The sequence below is a fragment of the Nematostella vectensis genome, chromosome 8 (genome assembly GCF_932526225.1).
Source record: "Nematostella vectensis chromosome 8, jaNemVect1.1, whole genome shotgun sequence".
Classification (NCBI taxonomy): Eukaryota; Metazoa; Cnidaria; class Anthozoa; order Actiniaria; family Edwardsiidae; genus Nematostella; species Nematostella vectensis.
The window spans coordinates 2,632,713-2,657,816 of record NC_064041.1 but is presented as its reverse complement, the minus strand read 5'-3'; the positions used below and the strand labels follow the sequence as shown (position 1 = coordinate 2,657,816).

Here is a 25,104-nt window from a genome sequence, read left to right as displayed (position 1 = left end):
TTAGTGTTATGGATAGCATAATTATGCAAATAAGACTAGGCTTACTTCCGTCATGATTTTTCATATGTCTTCAAAGCTGTATGAATAATATATGAATCTACCCATTCGTAAACGAAAACATGGCTGCTAGCTCAATTGAGTCGCCGGACATACGAGCGAAATCCGTTCAAAGAGAAGAAATAAGCTGTCCAGTTTGCCTGGAGGTATTCGAAGAACCTCTTGTTTTGCCTTCATGTGGACATAGTGTATGCTTGCAGTGTCTTCAAAATATGACAAAAAGAAATCCACCTTCGCTATTATGTCCAGTCTGTCGAAGTGAATCTGTGCTTGGGGAAAATGGACTAAAGTCTTTAGCGGTGAATATTGGGATTGTTAAAATCCTTGAAGAAACTAAAGGGGAACGACAGAGGGAAGGAATTTTGAAAGCGTTTGAAGCGGCAGTGCAGAAAATGTCAGATGCAGAGAAGATGTTAGTGGGACTCGACACTGTTATTGAGCGACGGAGAAGTCACAGGGATGCACTGAAGTCGCAAATTCACGAGTTGGCGGAGCAAATGATGGCCACGATTATGGTGAAAGAACAAGAGCTTTGTGAACAGGTGGACCGACAAACTACGGACCATGAAAAGAAATACAAAAACCAGAAAGTCATGTACAAGAACTTTGTGGAAAATTCGAGGGTTTTGATTTCAAAAGTCGAAGAGCATTTGAGTAAGCCTGAAGAGGAAAGATCCTACGAGGTCGGAAAAGCGCTATTGCTAGAATCAAGGAAATTCACCAATGCAAATTTGCATAAGAGTCTAACTGCCCATGATGCGGTAATGGCTAAATTCAGCCCTAATAATGCGCTCCTCAGCAGGATTGAAGAAGAAGGACTTGGAAAAATCTATAGCACAAATGCATCGGCTTTCACCAGGTGTTCTTTGGTGAAGGAATGCATCGGAGAGTCTGAAAATTCCGTGCACCCTTGCCCGCCCCTAGGAGCAGAGATAACAATCAGAGCGAGCGACCTCGGGCTTGACTCCTTTTCTCCACTTTGCTTAGCCACCGACGGTAGCAATAGCATCGCAGTGGCTGATCCCGCGAATAGCAACGTGCTTCTGCTAGACAAACACGGCAATCTTAAGAAGAAATTCAAGCCTATAAAGAGTGATAAACAGCCTGTGACATTTTCAGGTGTGGCGTTCACAAAGTCGAATGAACTGATAGCAGTTTGCGGCTCGACTGAAGTTTACTATCTAAACACGCAAGACGGCAGTTTTAAAATGAGCTATAAGACAAGTGATAAGTATGGCATTCGCTACTGTTTTATTACTATAGGTTCAGACGGACGGGTCGTACTCACGTGCGAACCCTCGATACGTCATTACAGACCGTGCATTTTCGTCTATATGGATATCCCCTTTGGAAAACCCGACCTGAAGTTCGGTATTACCGGGGATAACAAGCTGGAGTTCCCCTTCAAGGCCGTCTATCATAATAACGAATACTTTGTCTCAGACATGGAGAAAGGCTGCATCCTCGTGTACGACTGTCGAGGAATGTACAGAAGAAGTTTTGGCAGGAGAGAAAGCGCGAGCGCAAGCGAATTGATGTTACCTACCGGGCTCGCTGTGTGTGCGAAAAATCGCTGTCTTTACGTGTGTGACTGGGGCTCATGTAGTATCCAGGTCTATCGACCCGATGGCGCGTTTGTTGCGATGTTTGCGATTGAGGGAAGACCGACAGATATCGCAATTATGAACAACGGGACAGTAGTGGTGTCATCCAAGGATGATCAGTGGATCAAGTTTTACTCACTACCGCCATTCAACGTTGAGTAGAAGCCAATATAATCTTGATTGACTGTTCCCTATAACTCAAAGCCTACCTTATTACACTTTATTTTCGCGTCGCTTTAATTACGCAAATTTCGCGATTTTTTAAAAAGATTCGCGAAAATGAAATGACGCGACAATAAAAAAAGCCTTTGGGTGAAACACCACGTCTATTTAGTCCTCTAATGCAAATATAGTACCCTAAGGGGTTGGCCTGGACTGTAAAGATTAGATTTTTATGGATACTACATTTATCTCAAGCATGTTTTTATAACAGTTTGTTTCAGTTTTGTTGATTAGAGCACATTTTAATTCCACTTGTTTTGCTTGATTTTATTGTCTCTAAATCGCAAAATCGGGAAAATAAAGTGACCTGGATTTTACGAAAATAGCAAAATCGCGAAATTAAAGTGGCGCAAAATATCGCCATCTCAAAATCGCGAAGCTTTGACGTCGCAAAAATAAAGTGTAATAAGGTAACATGAGCCCCCCGCTCTAAGACGGATTTTGAAGTGACATATTTTTTTTCGTCATTGAAATTTAAACGAAGAAAAGCAAAAATAAGATAAATTCTTAAACGAAACTTAGGCTCTGGTGATAAGCCTTAGTTTAAGGGAAAATATTTTTTGTTTGATTAAAATCTGGTGATTATCTCATAGGTGTGGTAATTTAGGCTCTATTGTATACCAGCCGTTTCTTTGAGACCGCAGTCGCTATCGCAAGCCATGCGTCACTTGGAAATAGAGCCTAGGGATAATTAGGATGCCAGCAAAATCACAGAAAATCAGTAGTTTTATACTCACAAAAATAGGCATTGAGAAATCAAAATAAACATTATTTTAGAAAAAAAAAGAATATTCCTGATGGGTGTAAGGGGTATAGTAAGGTAATGTGAAACATTACTATAGATAGGCGGTGTTCTAGGTTGGCAATCAATGAAATATGAAATATAACTATGGGTAAATGATTTGTTGTTGTGTAATTTCTCTATATATTATTTTATTGTACCATTTGCTACCCCTTTATTTCGAAAAGATAATACACCCTCACATGTTGTTTTATAATAAACACCCGCGTATGAGAAACTAGAAACCAAGAACCTACAGGCTGAAATTTGGCACCTTTCATCACACTTTTTATAAGATTCTGCCTGATCTGAAAAATTATAGGTTTTGTCATTTTGTCATTGATATAAAAACGGGGCGGGTAATGAGGCGGTTGTACTGATAGGTCCCTCTTGTGTGGGGATGTGTTTTGGAGGTTTTAGCTGCGGTATCGTGGAACATTTGTTAGGCAATGCTTTGCTTACGGTCTATGAGCGTAAGGGATTACTATGGATTAACTATAGATGTTTCTTTTATTTAGCGCTGCGCAGTACTTGCGCAAACATTGTAAACTTGTTACGGGGATAATAGCCTGCGTTGCGTGACCCGCTATTATTACTCATCTGTTATGTCATCACAAATCCTATATTTGAATGCGTTACACACTTGAGTACACAGCACAAAGCTCGTGTTCTCTTACGTACACCAGAAATTTAAATTTTTAACGTGGTCAACCGTTGCCGAAATCACAACGTCTACTCTTTCGCACCGGCGATTCACATGAAAAGAGAAAGCTGACATGAAGCCATGGAGAATACCTCGAATAAGAGCAAACGAAGCCCAGAGGAGTTTTTTACGAGGTTTTTCGAAGCCGAAGATTGCGCGCAAATATTACATTCATTTAAACGTTTAGTGAATCTACTAGGGATCAAATCCGAAAACTCGAGAGAATTTTACCAAAGTTTAAAAGGTAAACTCCAAACATGGAAGTGCAAAAGTTTATGGGAACTCTTGGATAACCGTGCAAACCACAAGGACTACGATAGGGGGACAACATGCGAGCATTTACAAGTTCTTGTGATCGGTGCGGGTCCCATAGGGCTTCGGACTGCGATAGAAATGGCTTTGCTCGGAGCACAAGTGGTTGTTGTTGAAAAGAGAACAAGTTTTGCAAGGAATAATGTTCTTCATTTGTGGCCATTTCTCATTGATGATTTTCGGTCTCTTGGAGCGAAGAGATTTTACGGAAAGTTTTGCTCCGGGGCTATCAACCACATAAGTAAGTTCAAACTGTGTTGTGACTTGATATATTGTTTACTACCACTCTGATTCGAGTTTTTATTGTGTATTTTTCTAGTTGTGAGAATTTTATCTCCACTGTAACTTAGCTTAACTTCACACTAGTTGTATTCTACGAGGAAAGTGTTTAGTTAAGTGAATATCAATTATATTTGTCTTTGAAAGTCTTTACGGCGAAAAGAGGAACTGTTGATATTGCTATGCTTGTTCGGGACATGATTTTTAAATAAGATTTCGATATCTTTATTTGTTGATATTCGTAACGATATCCAAGGATTTGAACTCAAATACACTAATTGCCGACTAAGGTTATCTGTTATTTTCAAGACTTCTCATTATCCAAGCCAATAAACCTTCCAATAAACTTTCATCCAACAATCAGAACTTTCATGAGAACGATTGTATCAAATAATATACCAAAGAATGAATACAGCTTGCAAACAAAACAAAACTGATCACGAAATTATTTATAGAAAATGTATAATCGCCGGAATATTCTATTCATTTGTATGAATAAATTAACACCACGCTTGAACGATGTTATCAGCTATGGCATACGACTATCATACAATGTTTTGATTTGTGTGGGACTGTTTAGAGTACTGTTGCCATACTTCCCCTAACCTTCCTCAAGTATTCAGCATATTATAAATTCTAAATCCATTCTGCCACTTACTGATTAAAATATACAAAAGTAACTCTATAACTAAATACATAATCGCAAGTAGCGAAAAATCCGCTTACATTGAATGGGATTTGTATATAAACATATTTGATTTTTGGGCTTCCCTCTTTACAAGTAGGAGGAAGTTGTTTAGATAGCGTCGTGTGTTTCATGTCTGTATTCTGTCGAGAGCTGTCTTCTGTGACGAGTCCTAATTGGCCGTTTCTCTGAACCCATGATATTATTGCTTCAGCTGGTACATTGTAAAACGAAATAAAAACATCTGATTGATAAACCGCTATGAAAATGCTAGTGGGGATAGGGGTCAGACGATGCTGAGGGCGATAGGCGAAGGGGGGGGGGAGGGAGGTTGTATCAAGCCTCAGACATTCCATGTATTTCTCCCATATTATGCCTTTCCGAATGAACTTGGGGGCAGCTGGCCACCCCTCCCCCCTAAAACACGGACTTCTCGTCTCGAACTTTTACACAACGATGTGTTTTGTGAATATAAGCACTGCGAAGGCATAATATCATTAGGCGTAACAGATGAAATCTGTACAGCATAATATTATGTTGTCTAGTAGTAAAAGATGACACTTATATCAAAGTCGATCTCGCTTTTACTTAGCGCTACCTAGTTTACAATCAAGAGTGTAACTTAGTTTTAAGGTAACCCAAACCAGCGTCCCCAGCGGTTATATTACGCCCCCAAAGTGCGTGACAAATGGAACCTTCCGGCCTGGTCCGGCTTAACGTTCACTTCCGAGAAGGCCCCACTGTATATAGCCAGGTTTTTTTTTACGCCTTTGAAAAAAACCACATGATAAAACCCCTGGTCCTATTTCTTGTGAAGCCCGTGCCACTTAGCTATTGCGCCAGCCTCCAAGTTTAGACTACACCAAGGTGTATCGGTGTATCTGTGTCCTCGTACTCACGACTATCAAGAGGCTATCTAGCATCCATAGATTTATAAGGAAAATAACACCCGTATTATCATTTTCTCAGGTATTCGTCGCTTGCAGTCCATTCTTCTCAAGACCGCGCTCATCTTCGGCGTCAAGGTGTTCACCGGCGTCACCTTCAATGAAGTCGTGGAACCAGCCAGTGAGGATGAAGGATGGAAGTGTCACGTGACACCGGAAAATCATCCAATCAATGAGTACGAGATCGATGTTGTGATTGGTGCAGACGGCAAGAAGAATGTTCTGCCGGGATTCGCCCAGATCGAGATGAGAGGTGAGATGATATAGATATAGACTTTTAGATAGACTTATGGACCCCACCCTGCTCATGTAAAGAGATGAGTTGACCCCTTCGTTCGTAATTAAATCCATTGACCTATATTACCAGAGCTAAGGATGCCGATTTGAACTAACTCGATCCATCTTCAGTGAATTACTAATCTGGGCCCCACCCTGCGTTTTTTTCTAGACACGCTTCTGATATCTAAACCTTAGATTTACTTGTGGCCCTCATTATATATCTAAAAATACTATATATTTTTATAAAACTATTCTATTTACAAAGTCATTGAAATGTCACAGCAAATGAGCCAATCGACCGGCACTCCTTTGTCTCTCGCGTACCAAAGTGTTCACCGTTATATTCGAACGTTCTCTCCACATTGGTGATTAATTTTTGGTAGTTGTTAAGTGTTTTTGTATGAATTTCCTGTGTCGAAGCAGGCCTCAAAACAATGAAGGGGCACAATACGGGAAGATTAACCTACTAGTTATTTCCTTATATTTTTCAAAAATAATTGGAGGGGGGCATAAAAATGGTCTTGAAGATCCAATCAAGGTGATAGCAACTACTCTTTAGCCAAGTAATAGCTCAGGTTCGTTAAAAAATTTCAAATCCTACAAGGAAAAAAAGCATAAACACCCCTTCAATAAAACGCTCAAAATACCACACAAGGGCGAGAGATCAGCAAACACAGCTCAAGACACATAGAGATACCTTTATTCTGATCCTCAGGTCCATTGAATTGCCTCAAACACCATGTCCACATCTTGAAAGCTTGTGAGACCACTTGGATGCCATTACGGATTGCAAAGCATCTTGGGAGATCCCAAAGCCCCAAAGTCTTTTCACCCCAAAGCCAAACAAATCAATTCCAGGTCATACAGACCCAGAATAGCAGTGTAATTTAGGAATTAATTTGGTTTCAGAAAGACAGCATGTAGGATAGCTGTGGTGGTTCATTGGAAAATTATTTACTCATCCAGGCAAAGCCAAACAAGAAATAAATCAGCATAAATCAACCTTTGCTTGCAGATATCCATAAGCACAGCACTCAATTATGTCCCAATAGACTTCATGATGTCCTAGGACACTCTCCCAATATACTCATAGCTGTATTTTTTATAAAAAAATACAAGCAACCATCAACTTGTGCTCGTATCAGCACAGCGACAAGGGATTTAAAACGGGACCGCAAAGCACTGTTGGAAAGCTAGCATACCGCTGACTAGAAATAGCGGTGTTTGACGGGCTGTATAAAACTCAAAATAGGGGGGGGGAGGTATCTGTTTTCAGTCAAAAATAGCCAGTATAGGCCAGTCAATAGGTTAATTGAGTTTCACAAAAAATATTTTGTATGATTGTTTCACGTCAAGGCTTTTCGATGGCAACTGTCACCTGTTAACTTTCTTTTGATGTGCAACTATGTTGTTAAGAATATAGCAACTATCGTAACTGAAGGATTGCAGTTGTGATTGAGACAAACGTTAGACTAGGAAGTTTCTTTCATGTTGTGATATATACTGAAGTATTCTTTGCAATGCTGGTTGGCTAGAGAGCCCATCTCTCCCTAAAACTGTCAAGTCGGCCACGTATGTGTCGCACTGCAAATAAACAACTGCTATACTTTATTTCTGAGAAGGGGCTTATCCTGGATTATAATTTAAACATAGAGGATCAATAATAAAACAGTGTTATCGGAGTTTTAAACTGGCGTGGAGTGAGATAATATCGATATTGTCGTTTATATTGATTTAAAGGATGAATAGATTTGATCACAGTGCAAGCCTTTTCTTACTCGTCCCAGGTTCTCTCGCCATCGGGATCACCGTCAACTTCGTCAACCACTATACTGAGCCCGAGGTTAACGTAGAAGAGATCAGCGGCATCGCGTACCAGTTCAACCCCGCGTTTTTCGACAAGCTGTACCAGCAGAAAGGAATCAAGCTCGAGAATATCGTGTATTACAAGGATGAGACGCATTACTTTGTCATGACATCCGCTAAGGCGAGTCTGCTTGAGAGGGGTGTTCTGAAAAAGGTATGACTCAGGTTCCTTGGTTACGTGACATAGTAAAGGTAACGCATTTGTCACGGTAGCTTCTTCTGCTTGAGAGGGGTGTACTGACAAAGGTATGACTCAGGTTTGTTAGGGGTTATCCACAGTAACACGGATTCAAACGTCAGAAAACGGCGAAAAGTACGCCGTTACATCATTTTTATGATATGCGCATGTTCAAAACAGCAAACCCGCCTGCGATATGACGCCATCGTTTCATTTTTATACGGATTCCACCTCCACACTATGGACCATAGTATACGGATTCATTTTTATTCACTTACAACAGCGTTTAAAAAGTATCCAGATTCGCTGGATCCGACCCCCGTGTTAGGGTGGGTGGAAGTCCTAAACGTATTACAAAGTATACGGCAGTAAGGTAGCATAAGTTATGGAGGGGGGGGGGGGGGTGGGTCACAAAATGGTTCTTTCTAAAGAATATTGAGATAGCTTACGACCAATTTTGAGAGGATTTCATACTACTGCGCGGGTCACAAATAAAGCTGGTTATCACCAGATAACGTATCATATAAAGCTGTCATATCAACCTCTTGTTGTGTTTGTCAGGATTACGTCAAAGACTCGGCGCAGCTGCTTGCTGATGGTAACGTGAACCAGGACGAGCTAATGCGATACGTGATCGACACCGTGCACTATGCCACGAGGGGACAGCTGGACACCTTCGAGTTCAAGATCACGGACAGGGGTGAGGGGCATTATGGGTAATAGACAAACGGACTGATGGCTGGGCTTCGAGAGGGGTATAGGCAGTAGGCAGCAAAACAGAAAAAAAAATCAACAGGAAGAAGCACAAAACAGACAAATGAACGGGAAAAGAGACAGACAAACAGACAGACAGACAGACAAACAAATTCGAAGGCAATGCCAGAAACAGACGAATTTATAGAAAGATAGACGGATGGACAGACGATGGACGAGTTTAAAGTAGATAAAATAGATAAACTGACTATAGCAGACGAACTAACTGGCGGGTAGACATACAGGGAGACAAACAGGACGGGCGGGCAGATACACTTGTGGCAAACAAGTATCAGCTAGCCTGTGTTGGACAAATCGGTCTCCCTAATACAAGCTTTCTTTCGGGACATGTTCAACAATAGCTATGAAGGCATTGCTATGGGGCAGATAGCTAAATATTGTCTTTTCTCAGGTCAACCGGATGTTGCAGTGTTCGATTTCACGTCAATCAAGAAGGCCGAAAACAGCGCGCGCATACGAGAGAGGAAGGGAAGCAAGCTGCTGATAGGGCTCGTGGGCGACAGCTTACTCGAGGTATTTTAATTAAAGTACCTGGCAATTGAATACACGGGCTATAAAACAAAGGGATAAGCCAATTCTTCGCTTAGGCTTCGCTTAGTAAAACTTCAAAAAGCAGTTTACGGCATGTACAACGAACAGACAGATTTGTTAGCTAAAAAGGGTTTCATACAAAGGATTTGGGGGTTAGTTTGATCTAGTTTTTATTTACCAATTCCCGAAAATTTGACAGTTTCCAAGCACTTATTTCAACTCAAGGAAACTTAGTAATCGTTGTGTCCATTTTAAGAATCTATTATGACTTTTGAAGGTCTATTATGCAACTAGAGCCCAACTAAACTTTTTTTTTTTTTGCAAAGACGTTTTATGTAGCATTTCTTGACATTTTTTTAAAAAAACTCTCGGTTTCGTAAATTATACATGCACCGTTCTTGTATATTTTTTCCACCTGCTAAATGCAAACTAACCCTTGTCTTGTAGCCGTTTTGGCCGACTGGTTCTGGTTGCGCCCGCGGTGTTCTGAGTGCCCTGGACGCGGCATGGATGGTGCGCTCATTCGCCCAGGACAAACCCCCTCTGCAAATCCTCAGTGAGCGGGAAAACATCTACCGTCTGTTGAGCGGGACTAGTAACGAGAATTTACACAAGAACCATGCAGCCTACTCCATTAACCCCTGCACGCGATACAAGACCGTCCCGCATCGCAAGCTTGATGAGGTAAGCGCGCGTGTTTAGATTTCCCGCCTAAAGCACAGGTAGCCCGCGGATTAACCCCTGCACGCTATACAAGACCGTCCCGCATCGCAAGCTTGATGGGGTAAGCGCGCGTCTTAGATTTCCCGCCTAAAGCACGGGTAGCCCCCGAATTTACCCCTGCGCGCAAAATGTCGTAGATTTACCGCTTAAAAGACAGGCAGCTCGTGGTTCAACTGGTTCAAATAACAACAAACTCTTTGTTCCATCCACAGGTATACCATCTGTACGATACGGATGACCCCGTCAACGCTGACTACAGTCTAGGCAGTCCGCTTAGTTACCTCGGGGGTAAGCAAATAATCCATACTATGCAGAGCGTTTCAAGTTTGTGTTTATTTGTGTTAATTATTTTGTATTTTTCTATTTTATTTTCACTTTTCGCGCTTTTTAGTGGAAGATGTTTCATATAATATTTATAGTATATTATTCAGCTTCAATAATACCGCCTTTAAGAATAGACCCGAGTATCTGCTCACTAATATATTGCGTGATATAAAAAGATTGTTGATGAAAAATTCCATTGGGTATATTTGCGAGAAACTTCAAAATAATTATTTAGAAATTAAGTACTTTATTGACGATTGATTGACTTTGACGATTCTTTGTTTCATAACTTATTTGTTTATTGCTCTATTCGTTTACCTTTTTATTGTTTTTATTTTTTTCGCTTGGAAGTGGTAGAAACTTTTCAAATGCAGGTTTAAAGTAAAAGCTTCTTTTCGTTTCCACGGTACCAGCTTTATGCATATATTGATTCTCCAGGGCAATCGAATGCATCTCTAAGATGAATATTTATTAGATTCTACAAAAAGATCTTCCACAATTGGTTTTCTATTATATTCACTGTAGATTTCAAAATGATGCTTGTCAAACTTGCCACCCTTTGTCTCGTGCTCACCTAAGGACTTAAAAAAGTTATAAAAAAATGAATTGTTTACTTAGTATAATACAGCAACATTCCACACACTCATGTCTGTTCCCTGTCAACTCACAGGATCCAAGAAGCGGACTATCAGCACCGGAGCAAAGCCTACTATGGGGAAGAATAAGAATCGCTTGAAAGTTGGAGCACAACTAAGCGTGGAGAAATACAGTGCCAATCCATCTCCTTGCTCAAGCATAGAAGACGTTTCCTCGCCGAGAATGACGGGAAGAAAGACACCTTTGAATGACTTCACATCCGGCGGGGAAGATGCCTCGGAATATTCAGGAAAACGTTGTAAAAAGAAGGGAAAAAAGGTTAAAAAGGCAGATGCTTCGGTCTCAAGTCCAGAGGAGGTGTCGGGAGGAAAGACGAGCGGTAAAAAGGGAAAGAAATCGGGTAAAAAGTCGAAAGTGTTCCGCGTGATTTCGAGTCCAGTTCCTGACCAAGTTGTGCCAGTGGAGGAAAAACATTCTCGTAAAAGAAGTTTTTTCGGGTTTGGGCGAAGCAGGAAAGCGAAACTAAGTCGCGCGACCAATGTTGAAGCTATAGCTTCTCTCGAAAATGTCGAGGAAAATGTTAAACCAACGCAAGGAGCCCTTGTGGAAGGCTCAAGTAGGAAAGCAAGTATCACAGAGAGGAAAGGTAGTGTTGAAGGCAGGCCTTTCCAGAGGGGAGATCCCAATCGTAGATCAGCTCGGGAAATCATCGCAGAGATGGAAGCGCGCACAGCGAAAAATAGCGAGGTAGCCCAACTACCCAAGGACCGTAAACGCCCTATGCGTAGATCAGTGACAACTGGGAATTTGAAGGGCTCGCTGGAGGCTTTTAATCAGGAGAGGGAAGCAAAAGGGGTCTTGAAGAGAGCGACGAGTGATGTGGACATCAGAACGCCACCACCCAAGCAAGGCAAGCAAGTGAACGTCTGGGACGATATCAAGAGGTAAGTTTAATGGCCTCAGCTTTTTGAAGCAGGCGTAAGCCATCCGTTAAAGTAAGGGAGGGTGAGGGGGCACATACACCCAGGATCTGAAACGACTTGGATGATCTATAAGCCATCAACTGCTATGATAACAACCTCCCAAATTCCCTAGTTATTACTTTAGATACATATTGTTAAGTCGTTCTCAAAACCAAAAACTTTGTCACGCAGGTCAACCAACAAACTTTAAGTCCGATACCCTCGTATATGCCGCTCCCTTCACCTTTGGGCAAAATCTTTGTTACATTGATAACGCATAGACCGCCTTTGTTGCAGGACGGCTATTTCCTTTGGGCAAACCTTTAAGGTTGATAGCACTTTATACCCGTCTTGCTTTTGGGCAAAACCCTTATTAGCTTGATAACACATAACCTCTTTTGTTGCAAGCCTATCTTCTTTGCGCAAAACCCTTATACGCTTGATAACACATACCCTCTTTTGTTGCAAGCCTTTCTACTTTGCGCAAAACCCTTAGACGCTTGATAACACATACCCTCTTTTGTTGCAAGCCTATCTTCTTTGCGCAAAACCCGTATACGCTTGATAACACATACCCTCTTTTGTTGCAAGCCTTTCTTCTTTGCGCAAAACCCTTATACGCTCGATAACACATACCCTCTTTTGTTGCAAGCCTTTCTTCTTTGCGCAAAACCCTTATACGCTTGATAACACATACCCTCTTTTGTTGCAAGCCTATCTTCTTTGCGCAAAACCCGTATACGCTTGATAACACATACCCTCTTTTGTTGCAAGCCTTTCTCCTAAGCGGTCCGAGAGCGCGGTACCAGTGCTCTCTCAGATGAGTCCAGGCAGAAATGACGACGGGACGTCACATAGAGACGTGTCCTCCGGGGTGCGCATGGCAGCGATGCTAGCTATGGCCACGCCGCTGTTAATGGATGATTGCAGGCTCAATGGAGACAGAGGACTGTCGAAAGTGAGAAGTTCTTTTAGTCAAAATAAAATCTGACTATATACATATCAGTATACTTACACAGCCAAGTTGGTTTTGCTTTGCTGGTATTTCTTTTGCTTGGATTTTGTTGCTATCACTATCTATGATGCAGTTGTCCTATCTCTACTTCTGAGGGGCCCTTGTGTTGTGTGATGTTGGTCGTTGCCTTCGTTGCTTTTTAGTTGTTCTTTCGCGTGTATGCCAGGTTTTCTACACGTTGTCGTAGCAGCATTCGATTCTGTTTCTACTGCCGGCTATTGTCGGCAATAGAAATAACTGCCGCAGCAATTGATTTTTCTGTCATTATCATATTCCTTTTATTATGTTTATTTTAGTTTTCTTTGTTTGTTCCCCATTTGTTGTTTTATTTTTATATTGTTTTCTTTTCCCTTTTCATTTTTTTTTCCTCGTTTAGGATTGCTTGATATTATTTGGTTAAAGTCTAGATAATAGTCTCTCAGGATAATTAAATCCAAGCATTTTTCTTAAATTTTGCTTCTCTAATCTTCTTCTGTAATCTCACCTTCTTTAGAGCTGGCGTTAATTGTGTCTTGGCGCTGTAAATGGGCAGTTACAATTGAACAAAATCAAATAACAGGTGCGCATCTTTTCTCTACTTACTAGCTGTCCACCGGTGCTCGCGGACTCGTGCGGAACGCCGTCAACAAGTTCAACAGCCTAAACACGCCAAAGCCAAAAAACAGGGATCCCGTCCATCCTCGCACGCTCGATATGTAGGTGTTACTAAAGCCTCCTTTGTATTGCGTTTGAGATTAATCACTTTATCTGGCAGAGTTCTGAGTGACTTCGAAGGAGATTGTTTTATATGCCTCTTTATCATTTCTTGTGTTGTTGACCAGGCGTGTTACCAAGATTGGCGGAGGGAGGGGAGGGTATGCGCAATTATAGGCATCATAGTATCATATGCATAATAAGTAATTACGCGCCTTCAATAAGAAATGAATCGCTTTTTGGCGGCCAAGGGTGTTTTACGCGCCTGATGATGCGATCTAATGTTTGACATATTTCTAAAACGAAAATGTCTTTTCGGAGTACAGACAAAGTACCCGAATTTTTTTAACAGAACGGTACTTTTTCACAAGAAAATATTGTAGAAACAGTGCCTTACGCCATTAAACAACAACAACAAGCTAGGCGAAAATTCACGATGCATGGAAAGCGTAATCTAAAAAATCATTTTACGTGAACGCGTCTCCAATAATGCTTACTTAACGTTTGCCATGTTTTCGTCGTCTTCTTAAGATGCTCCTATACTTTCTGTCACTAACACAAGATATTTTGCCCTAGGGGAGAATTGGCCATTGATCAGACCGATGACAAAAAGGATAGCAATATGCTTGAAACCCAAAATCCACAGAGTGCTGACCAATACAAAGATTTTAGTGGAAAGGACCAAGTAAAGACTCTTAGGAAACCACCTTCTCCCGTAATTGACTGGGGACCAACTGCGATTGCCCACGTAGAGGGGAAAACCCCGCCGAAATTGTGTGATGTAGCCAATAAGCATCGCGCTAAGATGACAAGACAGGTGTCTCTAGAAATGGTAAGACTAGAATTCTAGCTATAACCTCTTATGGCCTAATAAATCGTCCTTTCGACGGCCTGTAATGCCTTTTTCAAAAAACAACGCTAAACAAAGGAAAAGACAAGGTATTTTTTCCAAGCTTACCCCTAATGAGAACATATTTTTTTTAACTCTCCCTTCCGACTGATTTATTTTTTACTTCTATTTATTATTTTATACTCTTTTCTTCTCTCTCTTTTTTTCCATTTACCATTTTCCTCCTCCCTTTCCTCAAGCTTTAGCAGATTCTGGATTTCTTTAAAATTTGTTCAAATTTCTAAAAGATAAAAAAAGGTGAGGAAGAGGGGGAGGGGTGAAAGAGGGATTTCCATGTAGTAACTTATCATCTAAAATGAAGCTGATTTGAGTAAATTTAGCAGTGTAATCACTTGGAGACGATTATTTTACAGTGATGCAAGTGGATTTATTCAAGTGCTAAGGACCATTGGCAAATGGAAGACTGGCCTCAGCTTTTTTTAATGATTATTTATAAGGATATTCGTGATTTATCCACATTTTAAAGTCCCAATGTATTTTTTTCTGAGTAGAAAGTCACTTTTCCATTTGCCACTTGCATTTGCAATCTTTTTTTTAATGGCATGTCGTGCACGAATCAACTCACAATATTTTTATTGTAGTGTGAAAAGATGCTGGCATTGAGTCGGGGATTTTCCTACCTTGACGAGGAAAGCACAGATAGCCCAGATCCTAAATCCCTCAACCCAAAGATCTACCAAAAGACTTTTATATCGGCTCTGGAGGACAATAAAGAAAACAACTCGAAGGCCACGGAATCCAACAGAGATGAAACGAGCATCGTACAAAAAACGCCGAAGAAAGGTCGGGCAGCTCCGAGCTTCAGTTCACCAGAGATTTATAGGATGGAGAAACTGCTGGAAAGCCTTACCGAAACCCTGGCCAAGGACCGTGCGCGCGCATCCCTCAGGTTCCTGGTTGATGTATTTAGGTAAATGCTGGTAAATACAAAAAGCCCAAATAGTCGTCTTCGTGAACCAGAAGAATGAATACAATACACCAAAAACAAAAATTGGGCAGAGTCGAATTCCAGTTTTTGGGGTATAGGTAAATGCTGGTGTACATGTACATATTTCATGGGAGCTGATTAAAGGCGACAATATTTAAATGCTACTAACTATGAATGATTTTTTTACTATCATTGAGTATACTTTACGAAGTTTTAGCAATGCTGCGATTATCAGCTTCTTGGTTTGATCTACGAAATACAGCCACGTGGACGCTCAACAAAATTTTCCCGACAATTAGCCCCGTTGTTATTTTTTCAAATTATACATTTATTTCATTCGTTATTTATTTTATTCATTTCGATTTACAGACTTATCCACAAAAATCCCAAAGACGATAAGTTTCGTCGTATTTACAAGAGTCGCGTCAAGTTTAAGAAGTTCGTGTGGACTGTAAGGAACGCCAAGCTGTTCATGACCGCGAGTGGATGGGTGGAGGTAGGTGTCGGGATACCTGTGTTTATTTCCCTGCGTTTTTTGGGTCAGTACGCAGCTCTTACAAGCTGAAATTTGATTGGGCAAATGAACAATATCCGCACCTCGACACAAAGAACGAGAAGAATAGAGACAAAAGAACTCCTTTCTTAGAACAAAGATAATAGGAGACAAAGCAGCTGCGTACTTGCTCGCTTTCTAAGGAGTTGTGTAAATTACTGTTTTGATAGTGGCCTCGACAGTGCTGAATAACGTATGCGCATGCGCGTGCTCTAACGAAAACAATCACAATCGTAGTGTTGAATCGTTCGAGTAAAGGTACAAAAGGCTGACTTCAGTCGCTGTTTTGACTAACTGTACAGCATTAAAACCATACTGCTCAAAAGATGACAGATTTGTATGATAATGAGGTAGTCATAAAGAAAATTTTAGCCTTAAGTTTGGTCTAGTTTTCTTAGCATTCGCCAAAATGTGACAGTTCGCTGGTAAAACGCCGCCATTTCAAAACAAAAAGGCTGGTTTAAGGCCTCTGCTTTGCGTGAAATAGTCCAGTCAACTTTTTATGATATAACCCCGCATATAACAGTATAAGGGAATTCGTATATAACGGTTAACTATCGCTAATGCGAGTTCTAGTGTATTTAGGATACTTGGCTAGTTATTTTTTGTCATTAAATTTTTATGGGATATTAAAGTAATGTTTTAATTATCGACGAAGAATGTGGAACAGAGTCGTTGCGCTGACTCTTCTAGCGTTAGCCCTTCGTCGAAGCAAAAGGCGCAAAAGGGCAGACAGCGAGCTAGCGTTTGAAACGCAACCACTCTGTTTCACAGAGGCGTACTGTATAACATACCTTTTCAACCTTGTGTTGATTTATACCTTGTCTACACCACGCCTACGCAGACCATCCTCATCTAATTTTTCTATAGCTTTGCCTGTAGTCTTTCTAGTTATACCATGTGTACGATTCAATATGGTTGGCAATCATCGTCCCCCCTTTAATCAAAAGCAGCACAGCGTTTGATGACATTTATGTACACCATATGCTCATCTGTTTTTTCAGGTTGGGAGCTTTCTCGTTTTTCCCCTGACCAAAAGTACCGAGGAGCCGATTATCATCCTGACCAAATACCTCGAGTAAGTACCATAGCCTGCAAGATACCTCGAGTAAGTACCATAGCCTGCAAGATACCTCGAGTAAGTACCATAGCCTACAAGATACCTCGAGTAAGTACCATAGCCTGCAAGATACCTCGGGTAAGTACATAGCCAGCAAGATACCTCGAGTAAGTACCATAGCCTGCAAGATACCTCCAGTAAGTACCATTGCCTGCAAGATACATCGAGTAAGTACATAGCCCGCAAGATACCTCGAGTAAGTACATATCCTGCAAGATACCTCGAGTAAGTACCATAGCCTGCAAGATACCTCGAGTAAGTACCATAGCCTGCAAGATACCTCCAAAGTACCATAGCCTGCAAGATACCTCGAGTAAGTACCATAGCCTTCAAGATACCTCCAGTAAGTACCATAGCCCGCGAGATACCTCGAGTATGTACCATAGCCTGCAAGATACCTCGAGTAAGTACCATAGCCTGCAAGATACCTCGAGTAAGTACCATAGCCTACAAGATACCTCGAGTAAGTACCATAGCCTGCAAGATACCTCGGGTAAGTACATAGCCTGCAAGATACCTCGAGTAAGTACCATAGTCTGCAAGATACCTCCAGTAAGTACCATTGCCTGCAAGATACATCGAGTAAGTACATAGCCCGCGAGATACCTCGAATAGGTACCATAGCCTGCAAGATACCTCGAGTAAGTGCCATAGCCCGCGAGATACCTCGAGGAGGTACCATAGCCTGCAAGATACCTCGAGTAAGTACCATAGCCTGCAAGATACCTCCAAAGTACCATAGCCTGCAAGATACCTCGAGTAAGTACCATAGCCTTCAAGATACCTCGAGTAAGTACCATAGCCCGCGAGATACCTCGAGTATGTACCATAGCCTGCAAGATACCTCGAGGAGGTACCATAGCCTGCAAGATACCTCGAGTATGTACCATAGCCCGCAAGATACCTCGAGTATGTACCATAGCCTGCAAGATATACCTCGAGTAAGTACCATAGCCCGCGAGATACTTCGAGTAGGTAATTACAATGTCTAAAACATGATCACACGTTTGCGCGTCGTATAGGTTTTACATGATGTTATAAATTGCGTAGATAACTAACACTCGTAGCTCTATTAATGTCTAATTTTTTCCCAAAGGTCTTTGGCTGGCAGTCCTTCTCTTGTCAAACCCCTACCAGACCGAGGTCTGAGATTCAGCAATGCTACTCCAAAAAGCAAGGATCCAACGACCACAAAACGAGCTTTCTCCGTCCCATCAAAGAGCATAAGCAAACTTAACATACCAAAGCAATCGCTGGAGACGTCACAAACTACGGCCAACACACCTAGCGACGGACTGAATCGATTTTTCTCGACGCCGAGATCGTCTAAACTTGATGAGGAAATCACCAACGAAGTCAAATGGGATGTCGAGATGGAAGACCCGCTCAGGGACATTTCGAACTCAAAGCTCGAGAATGGCCGGCTAGGTGCGACATCTTCCGATATGTCGGATGTTAGCTTTCTGAAGAAGTTGCAATGGACCCCGATAAGTAAGGGAGTGACCCCAAAAGGGCCGATATCACCCGACCCTGCCATTATGGAGGAAATCGACGGCTTGTCGAACACCTTGGATGATCTCATTTTGTCACTAAATGATGTAGACACAGCAGAACCCGTCGAAAACGTCGATATCGACCAGGCCGACGCCGATTGCAAGGCACTGTACTCGACTCTCGATTACTTGCTCAACAGTGAAGACGAAGATGAAATCGCTTGCGAAGCGCCCTATACAAAACCACGAAGCACATCTTTGGTAGATAACTTAAGTTGCGATGAGCTGCGCCCAAAAAGTGCGTTTATTAGAGTCTCCAGTCTCAAGTCCTGTAAAGAGATCGAGGACTTACGCTCTAAGATGGGGAATAAGAAATCAGTCGTGCCTGCCATGGACAGAATGCGAGCAAGAGAAGGTGATATTTGTAGACCGAATGTGTTATCAGCTAGACGTCAAGTAAAAGAGAAGGGAGTGCATGACGTCACAAACGACACACGTAGTAACACAAAGGCGTCCACTCAGACAACGCATGAAACAAAACCCAAAGCTGTCAACAGAAACATCCAGAAGATAACTACCCCTGTAAAAAAAGAGAAAAGACAACGACGCGAAATTAAGTCATCTGTTACTACCTCGAAACCCGTACCTGTCTGTGAAAATACAAAAACACCCACTACGAAAATGACTTCATCATTACTTCTGGCGTCATCACACACTTCAGCGTCATCGCCTGTAGAAAAATTGTTAAAGAAGAAAATGAAGTCGTCACCTTCTGCGACGTCATCACCTGGTGCGTTATCACCCGTGGAAAGGCTGGTTGAAAGGATGACGCCAACACTGATGTCATCGTCTACCTCACCTGTTAAAACAAAATCACCTAACGTCACAGTATCGACAAAGCCAGCGTCTTCAAGTGGTCAAAAAGAGAAGGTAGCAGTGGCAGTTAGAAAAAATAGCACATCTAGGAAACTCCCAGCACTGCCTCAAGGATCGAAACTTGGGCCCACTTCGGATAAAGTTGATAAAGAGAGAATGAAATCTGAAATGTTGAACAAGGAAATTTTAAATGCTGCAGGAAAATTGGAAACGGACGTTAAATTAGTAAAGAAAAATAGTGTAACCAGAGACGGGAGTCAAAGCAATCTACCACCTTCTGGACGTGAATCGCAGAGACTAAAAGCACGCTCTAAGAAAGCTGATGATATTGCTGCAAAACTAGAAGGGTTGGAATCGGGCTTTGAATCTTTATGTAATTCACCTCTATCGAAAGCAGAGAGTGAACGATCTGAGTCACAAGCGTCTGGTCGGACATCTGTATCGAGTAGCGTTAATATTCGATCACAGTCGAGAACCTCTGGTCGGGAGTCCGTCTCGAGTGTCGGAGATGGTCGATCAGTTTCAAGAACGTCCAGTCGAGTGTCGAGAATCTCAACAACGAGAGCAAAGGACGACAGTGTAAGTGCAGGATCGAGGACATCGTCGCTCTCGTCGTTATCGAGTGTCACAAGTAGTCACCCGGAATATAAGGGATCTACAAAGTTAAATACATCTAAACCGAAAACCAGTGGGCGAAAGTCGACGAATCAGCCAGGAGCTAAAATCAAGGGAAACTTGTCCAAAACGGAATCGGATGTCGAGAGAAAAACATCGAGTTCATCCGAAGGTTATGTCGGCAGTAATGCTTCAGAGGCGTCGAGACAGACCCAGCAAAAGTCGTCCATGTTACGTCGACAGAACTCGATAAGGAGTCGTGAGCAGAGAGAGGATAAGGAACGTAAGACTGTCGGCAGAAAAGGACTAACCTCTAGTGTGAGCTTCAATACGCGCAGCAAAACAAACGCGAGAAATGTGGGGATGGTTGGGACTGAAATACGGACAGATGAGCCCTCAGCGAGGAAGCTTAAAGACATTGCAGCGGAAGCGAAAAAGAATCAAGTAATGGTTGATAATGTAACGGAAAGAAGAAAACCTAAAAAGGGAAGCGGCACTAGAGGCGATAACCCTCAATCTTTTGAGAATGCAATGACGTCATTGTATGACAGCTTTGATAGGATCACTGTGGTTGATAGATGGAGTGCGATGGGTTCGAGTAGTGATGATCTTCAGTCTGCGCATGACCCTATGGGAATGTTGCCTGATCATAAAGATTACGTTACTACTAATATGGGAACTAACAGCAGATCGAAGGTCGACTCGGGTGTGACGGATTGCGAGAGCGAACACGGTATTGCATCCGAGATGGATAGAAATTTAGCTTGTGACGACGTGTTCGAGGATGCCGCAAATGAAACGCTTGATCAAGTGGGTGGAACACTCGATCATACTGCTGATATTCCTAATGGGACACATGATCAAGATACGCCATTAGGTCGAGACTCACTAAATCGAATGGATGGGACAAAAAAGCAGGGAACACCAAACCATCGCTACAACAATCGAATGCTTGGTCATGATATGAATAGTGTTACCGACGAAGCACAGAATGCAAATACATATGAAATCGATCAGGAAAACGATAGGACTGAGACTATTCCGGTTTCTAATGGAAACGCACGAAATCGTACATATCCCATTCCTTCACTCGAGGAACGAAAAAGTGCCATTCTTGACGCTGCTAAAGAATCAACCAACAAAATATCAAAATCAGTTGATGATCGACGCAGCATTGATCGTATTAAAAGCCGTAGCGTCGAGAATCTAGTGTATGTAAAAGCAAAGAAATTAGAGAAAGGTAAAGCTGCCAACGGATCGATGTTGGATCTGAGGACTGATTCAAAGAAATCCCGTAAATTCCCTTTTTATTTGCGAAAAAGCAAAGCTACGAGCTGTGTTGACTTGAATGCCGCGATACCTGAAGGAGAAGAATGGGAAAGCTCCCATAGCAAGAATACGGCGAACGGAAAAGTTCTTTCAATGGACAAACTTCATGATACAAGTACGAAAGCCTCCGAGTACTATCCGGAGATTATCGGCGAGCTCTCGCCGTCTCCGAGGAAGAGCCCGAAGAAGAAGATAAGTCCATTTAGGAAGATACATTTGAAGCGTAAGAGTAAAGCGGATGAAGCTTAAAGAGTAACTTATCTAATGGCGTCATTTGTACACAGTAGGGGACTTGCGCTGAGAGATCACGTGACCTTTCTGGGTGGCAAATTCAAAACAAAATAATCAAACAAAAAAAACAGAAACGACTGCGCCAGTCACACCAGAGAACGACGAAAAACTTAAATCTTCAAATGAAAACTTATCCTTTTTGAAAAAAAAGGACTCTGTCATTTTTCGTAAGCGCTGAATAAGTTGCTTTTTGTTGCTGATATTTTGATATTTGCCGCCCAAACAGTCACGTGATCCCTGAGCGCAAGTCTCCCATTACGGGACTTTTTTGGTTTAGATGGGTAGAAATAGGTTTAGGACCAGAGACACAATAAACATTCAATAAAAACCCTTTGCTGGTTTGAGCAACTATTTATAACCATTAAAACATGGCCAGGAGAATGAAGAATAAGCTAGGCAAGGTAATAGAAAAAGCTTTTGAAAAAAAAAGCTCTTGCTAGTAGCATTGACATCGAACATAGATCAAGGTTTGATCCTGGAGCTCCATCGTTGAACCAAAATGTGGTTTTCATATGCCGAAAACCACAGATAATTCAAATGTTTAATAAAAGAGAAAGCAGGTAAAATATTAGAGTAAGATGAAACACCGATCAATTTACGCTAAGACAGAAATTAGAGACAAACAATTGCATGTGTTATGTTATTTTATAATAAATGAATGATTTTTAATAGTCAAATTAAAGCGGTTTTATTAATAATATATAGAATCAGGCATTGTCTAAGTCTAATCTAAGTCTTGTCTGAAGATGTTTTATTCATGAAATGTGGATATTTTTGTATTTGATGACGTCAAGTTAAAGATCACATAATCATCTTGTTGCACCCCCCACCCTCTTGACATCTACATGACACATAACAAGTTTAGTTATCATACAATGTTTCTTTCATATTTTTTTACTCTCGTCAGTCTAGTTTGGCTTTTATTGACGTCATCGATGACATTACACATCACGTGACCAACTCGACGCATAACGCCTACCGAGTTTGGTTGTTATGCGATGTTACTGTACGGGGCTGTGATGAAACTATTTTAGAATCGTTCTTGTGAGCAATCCGCTCAAACACCAGCAAGAAATTGATTTTTTTTATGTCAATTTAAGCTTTTTGCCGATGATCGGGACAAAGCAGCTGGTCAAATGGCATCTTTGGAATGTATTTTGCATAGACAGCCCCACACTACCCTAGACCCTTCTTGTTTTTCTCACAGTTTCAGAACTAACATCTAAAATGATAGCTGTTTGTGTGAAACGTAACTTGTAGAAAGCTAAGTACATGCGGACTGTCGACGCTTGCAGTCTGTCGATATGGAAGAGGACGTTCATGGTCTAGGGTAGTGTGGGGCAACTGTCTATGTGGATCACATCATCTTTTTTTATCGTACTCCGATATCACATTCACAGCTCAGAGAAAATAATCATTAAGTGAATATGAGATGAAGATGTTTCAGTTAGAGATTTTCATATAGACTCTACTGATGATTAGATAAGACGCTAAGCATCCCCATTGTTGATTGTGTGGGAAAGATTTAAAGATGAATGAATAGATCTTTTATGAAAAGATGCGGGCCACCAATTTTGTTGTTTGAAAAAGTCTATCTTAAATCTCGCCTTCAGTACTGTGCAAAATATATTGCGCCGGTAAAAAAAATATTTATTAGGATCAACGAGGGTTCTTCGCTTATTGTAGACCGTTGTTCACTTGGCCTGGTGATACGGTACTCAACAGAATCACCGAGGTTTCTCCGCAAAGGGTAGGCTGTTGATCCCTTGAACTGGTGGTAACGTCTTCAGCATAATCAACGCAGGCTCTCCTTTGAAGGCAGCGGTGTTTAAATAGTAAGGAGCATCTTCTTGGGGAGATGCAATGCATGTCCTTGTTACATGGCGACATTTGCTGATGATCTTATAAACCTCTTTTCTGAATTCAGGCATTCGAAGAGCATAAACTAGAAAATTGATGAAAGAATTTGTGTAAAGAAGCATCGACAGATATGAAAATGTGCTTTTGGGAACATTCTTTGCCAAGCTATCAAGCCAACTCGTAACGCAATAAGGAAGATAACATAGCATGGATACGAGGGTGACTAAGGATAGAGTCACCGTAAGTTTAGCGTTGCTTGCATCTTGTCTTGTGTTGCGTGCAGGTGATAAGAACCGGACTTTGATCCATATCGCGAGATAACAGGACAGCACAAACAATGGGCCGGCTATGCCGAAAGAGCTTCCAATTATATCAAGAGTATTCTTTGCATCCTCGGAAAAAAGAGTTTGACTGTAGTTTATGACTGGCAGTATCCAAACCAGAGCAATGGCTATGATGTAAGATTTCTTCCCAAGAAGGCGGTGTTTCAGAGGCGCCAGGATTGCATAAGCTCTTTCAATGGCTATAGAAGTAAACGCCAATAACGATCCACCGGTTGCCATATGATGAAGCGACCAGGAGATCACATTTTTTGAAGCCAGGAACCATAGAATTGTTATCCCAACAAGAAGATCAGCCACGGTGAGGTTGGCAAGAAGATAGGTCGACTTCTTCACGCGAAACGTCTTGCTCAGGAAGACAGCGATAGCAAGTAAATTCACAACAACGATAACGATGGCTATTGATAAGAACACTGCGAATATCAAGTTAGGGAAAGCAGGATTTATCATTTCGTCTTTAACTTTCCACGAATGTCACTAAGCTTGTCATCAGGCATACGAAAGAAGCAACTAATGTTTTGATGAACCTGAGTTCAGTTAATGATAATATTCATTACTTCAGGTGTTTGCCTTTATTTCAATAACACTGACAGCAGTGGGAAGCAAATGAAGCAGAAAAAGATCGTTGGCAAATACTGTCTTATTCGCAAGAAAAAAAAAACAATTATTACAAGTTTCTATCATCATGAACTAAAATATGACGGAGAAAATGCAGCAGCAATTGATTTAGAATAAGAAGACTTCTACTTTATTTTGTCTGCATGCTCTTTTACAAATTACTGACAAACATAGGACAACAAAATTAATGAAAATTAATCAAAATGAAAGAATTTATTAATTTTAATTAGTTAAAAAAAAAGGAAAAGTAAGGATTGATGAAAATAAACATTACTATTTGCAAAAGGAAGAGATTACGGAACCTCATTCGTACTCTAAATATATATTATATTGCGGTGTCAAGTCTAGTCTGACAGCAGGGCTCAGATCACCGGGCTAACAATTGCGACACATCAAATTGAAAACGCTGGATGTTATAGATAAATCGAAAGACTTCCTAATCCGCTTATTTTAACCCCTAATGTGGCTAGAGTATACGGTAGAAACTATAATCAAGACCAATAACCGTGTTAAGGCTTCAGAAATTTTTATCTCTACCTACTAAATATTTTAAGTGCCCGGTTTATTTAATTTCCATCTCCAAAAAGCGTTACCTTCTTATTCTACGTTTGCTATTTTTCAAATGATGATTTTTTAAA

At 41.3% G+C, this 25,104-nt stretch overlaps 3 protein-coding genes across 3 annotated transcripts; 2 read left to right on the top strand and 1 right to left on the bottom strand.

Annotated features, from left to right (window-relative positions):
• The first annotated feature begins 7 nt into the window (after positions 1-7).
• Positions 8-2,784, top strand: LOC5504221 (tripartite motif-containing protein 2). Its single transcript, XM_032372495.2, has one exon. It carries the CDS (start codon positions 120-122, stop codon positions 1,821-1,823), a length of 1,704 nt encoding a protein of 567 aa, XP_032228386.2. The 5' UTR covers positions 8-119; the 3' UTR covers positions 1,824-2,784.
• Positions 2,785-3,315: 531 nt separating this feature from the next.
• Positions 3,316-22,324, top strand: LOC5504232. Its single transcript, XM_048731230.1, has 15 exons — positions 3,316-3,920; positions 5,613-5,843; positions 7,657-7,889; positions 8,475-8,613; positions 9,079-9,200; positions 9,666-9,902; positions 10,154-10,229; positions 10,936-11,806; positions 12,599-12,782; positions 13,425-13,534; positions 14,109-14,364; positions 15,024-15,352; positions 15,740-15,866; positions 16,928-17,001; positions 18,140-22,324. Exons 1-15 carry the CDS (start codon positions 3,449-3,451, stop codon positions 21,603-21,605), a joined length of 6,927 nt encoding a protein of 2,308 aa, XP_048587187.1. The 5' UTR covers positions 3,316-3,448; the 3' UTR covers positions 21,606-22,324.
• LOC5504219 (lysophosphatidic acid receptor 2) lies at positions 22,320-24,304 on the bottom strand. Its single transcript, XM_001625101.3, has one exon. The coding sequence runs from the start codon at positions 24,296-24,298 to the stop codon at positions 23,375-23,377; it is 924 nt and encodes a 307-aa protein (XP_001625151.2). The 5' UTR covers positions 24,299-24,304; the 3' UTR covers positions 22,320-23,374.
• Positions 24,305-25,104: the final 800 nt, after the last annotated feature.

Coding starts and splice junctions, on each gene's coding strand:
- LOC5504221 (XM_032372495.2), top strand. CDS start 120: ATGGCTGCTAGCTCAATTGAGTCGCCGGACATACGAGCGAAATCCGTT.
- LOC5504232 (XM_048731230.1), top strand. CDS start 3,449: ATGGAGAATACCTCGAATAAGAGCAAACGAAGCCCAGAGGAGTTTTTT. Junction 3,921..5,612: donor CGGGGCTATCAACCACATAA/GTAAGTTCAAAC, acceptor TCATTTTCTCAG/GTATTCGTCGCTTGCAGTCC. Junction 11,807..12,598: donor GTCTGGGACGATATCAAGAG/GTAAGTTTAATG, acceptor TTTTGTTGCAAG/CCTTTCTCCTAAGCGGTCCG.
- LOC5504219 (XM_001625101.3), bottom strand. CDS start 24,298: ATGATAAATCCTGCTTTCCCTAACTTGATATTCGCAGTGTTCTTATCA.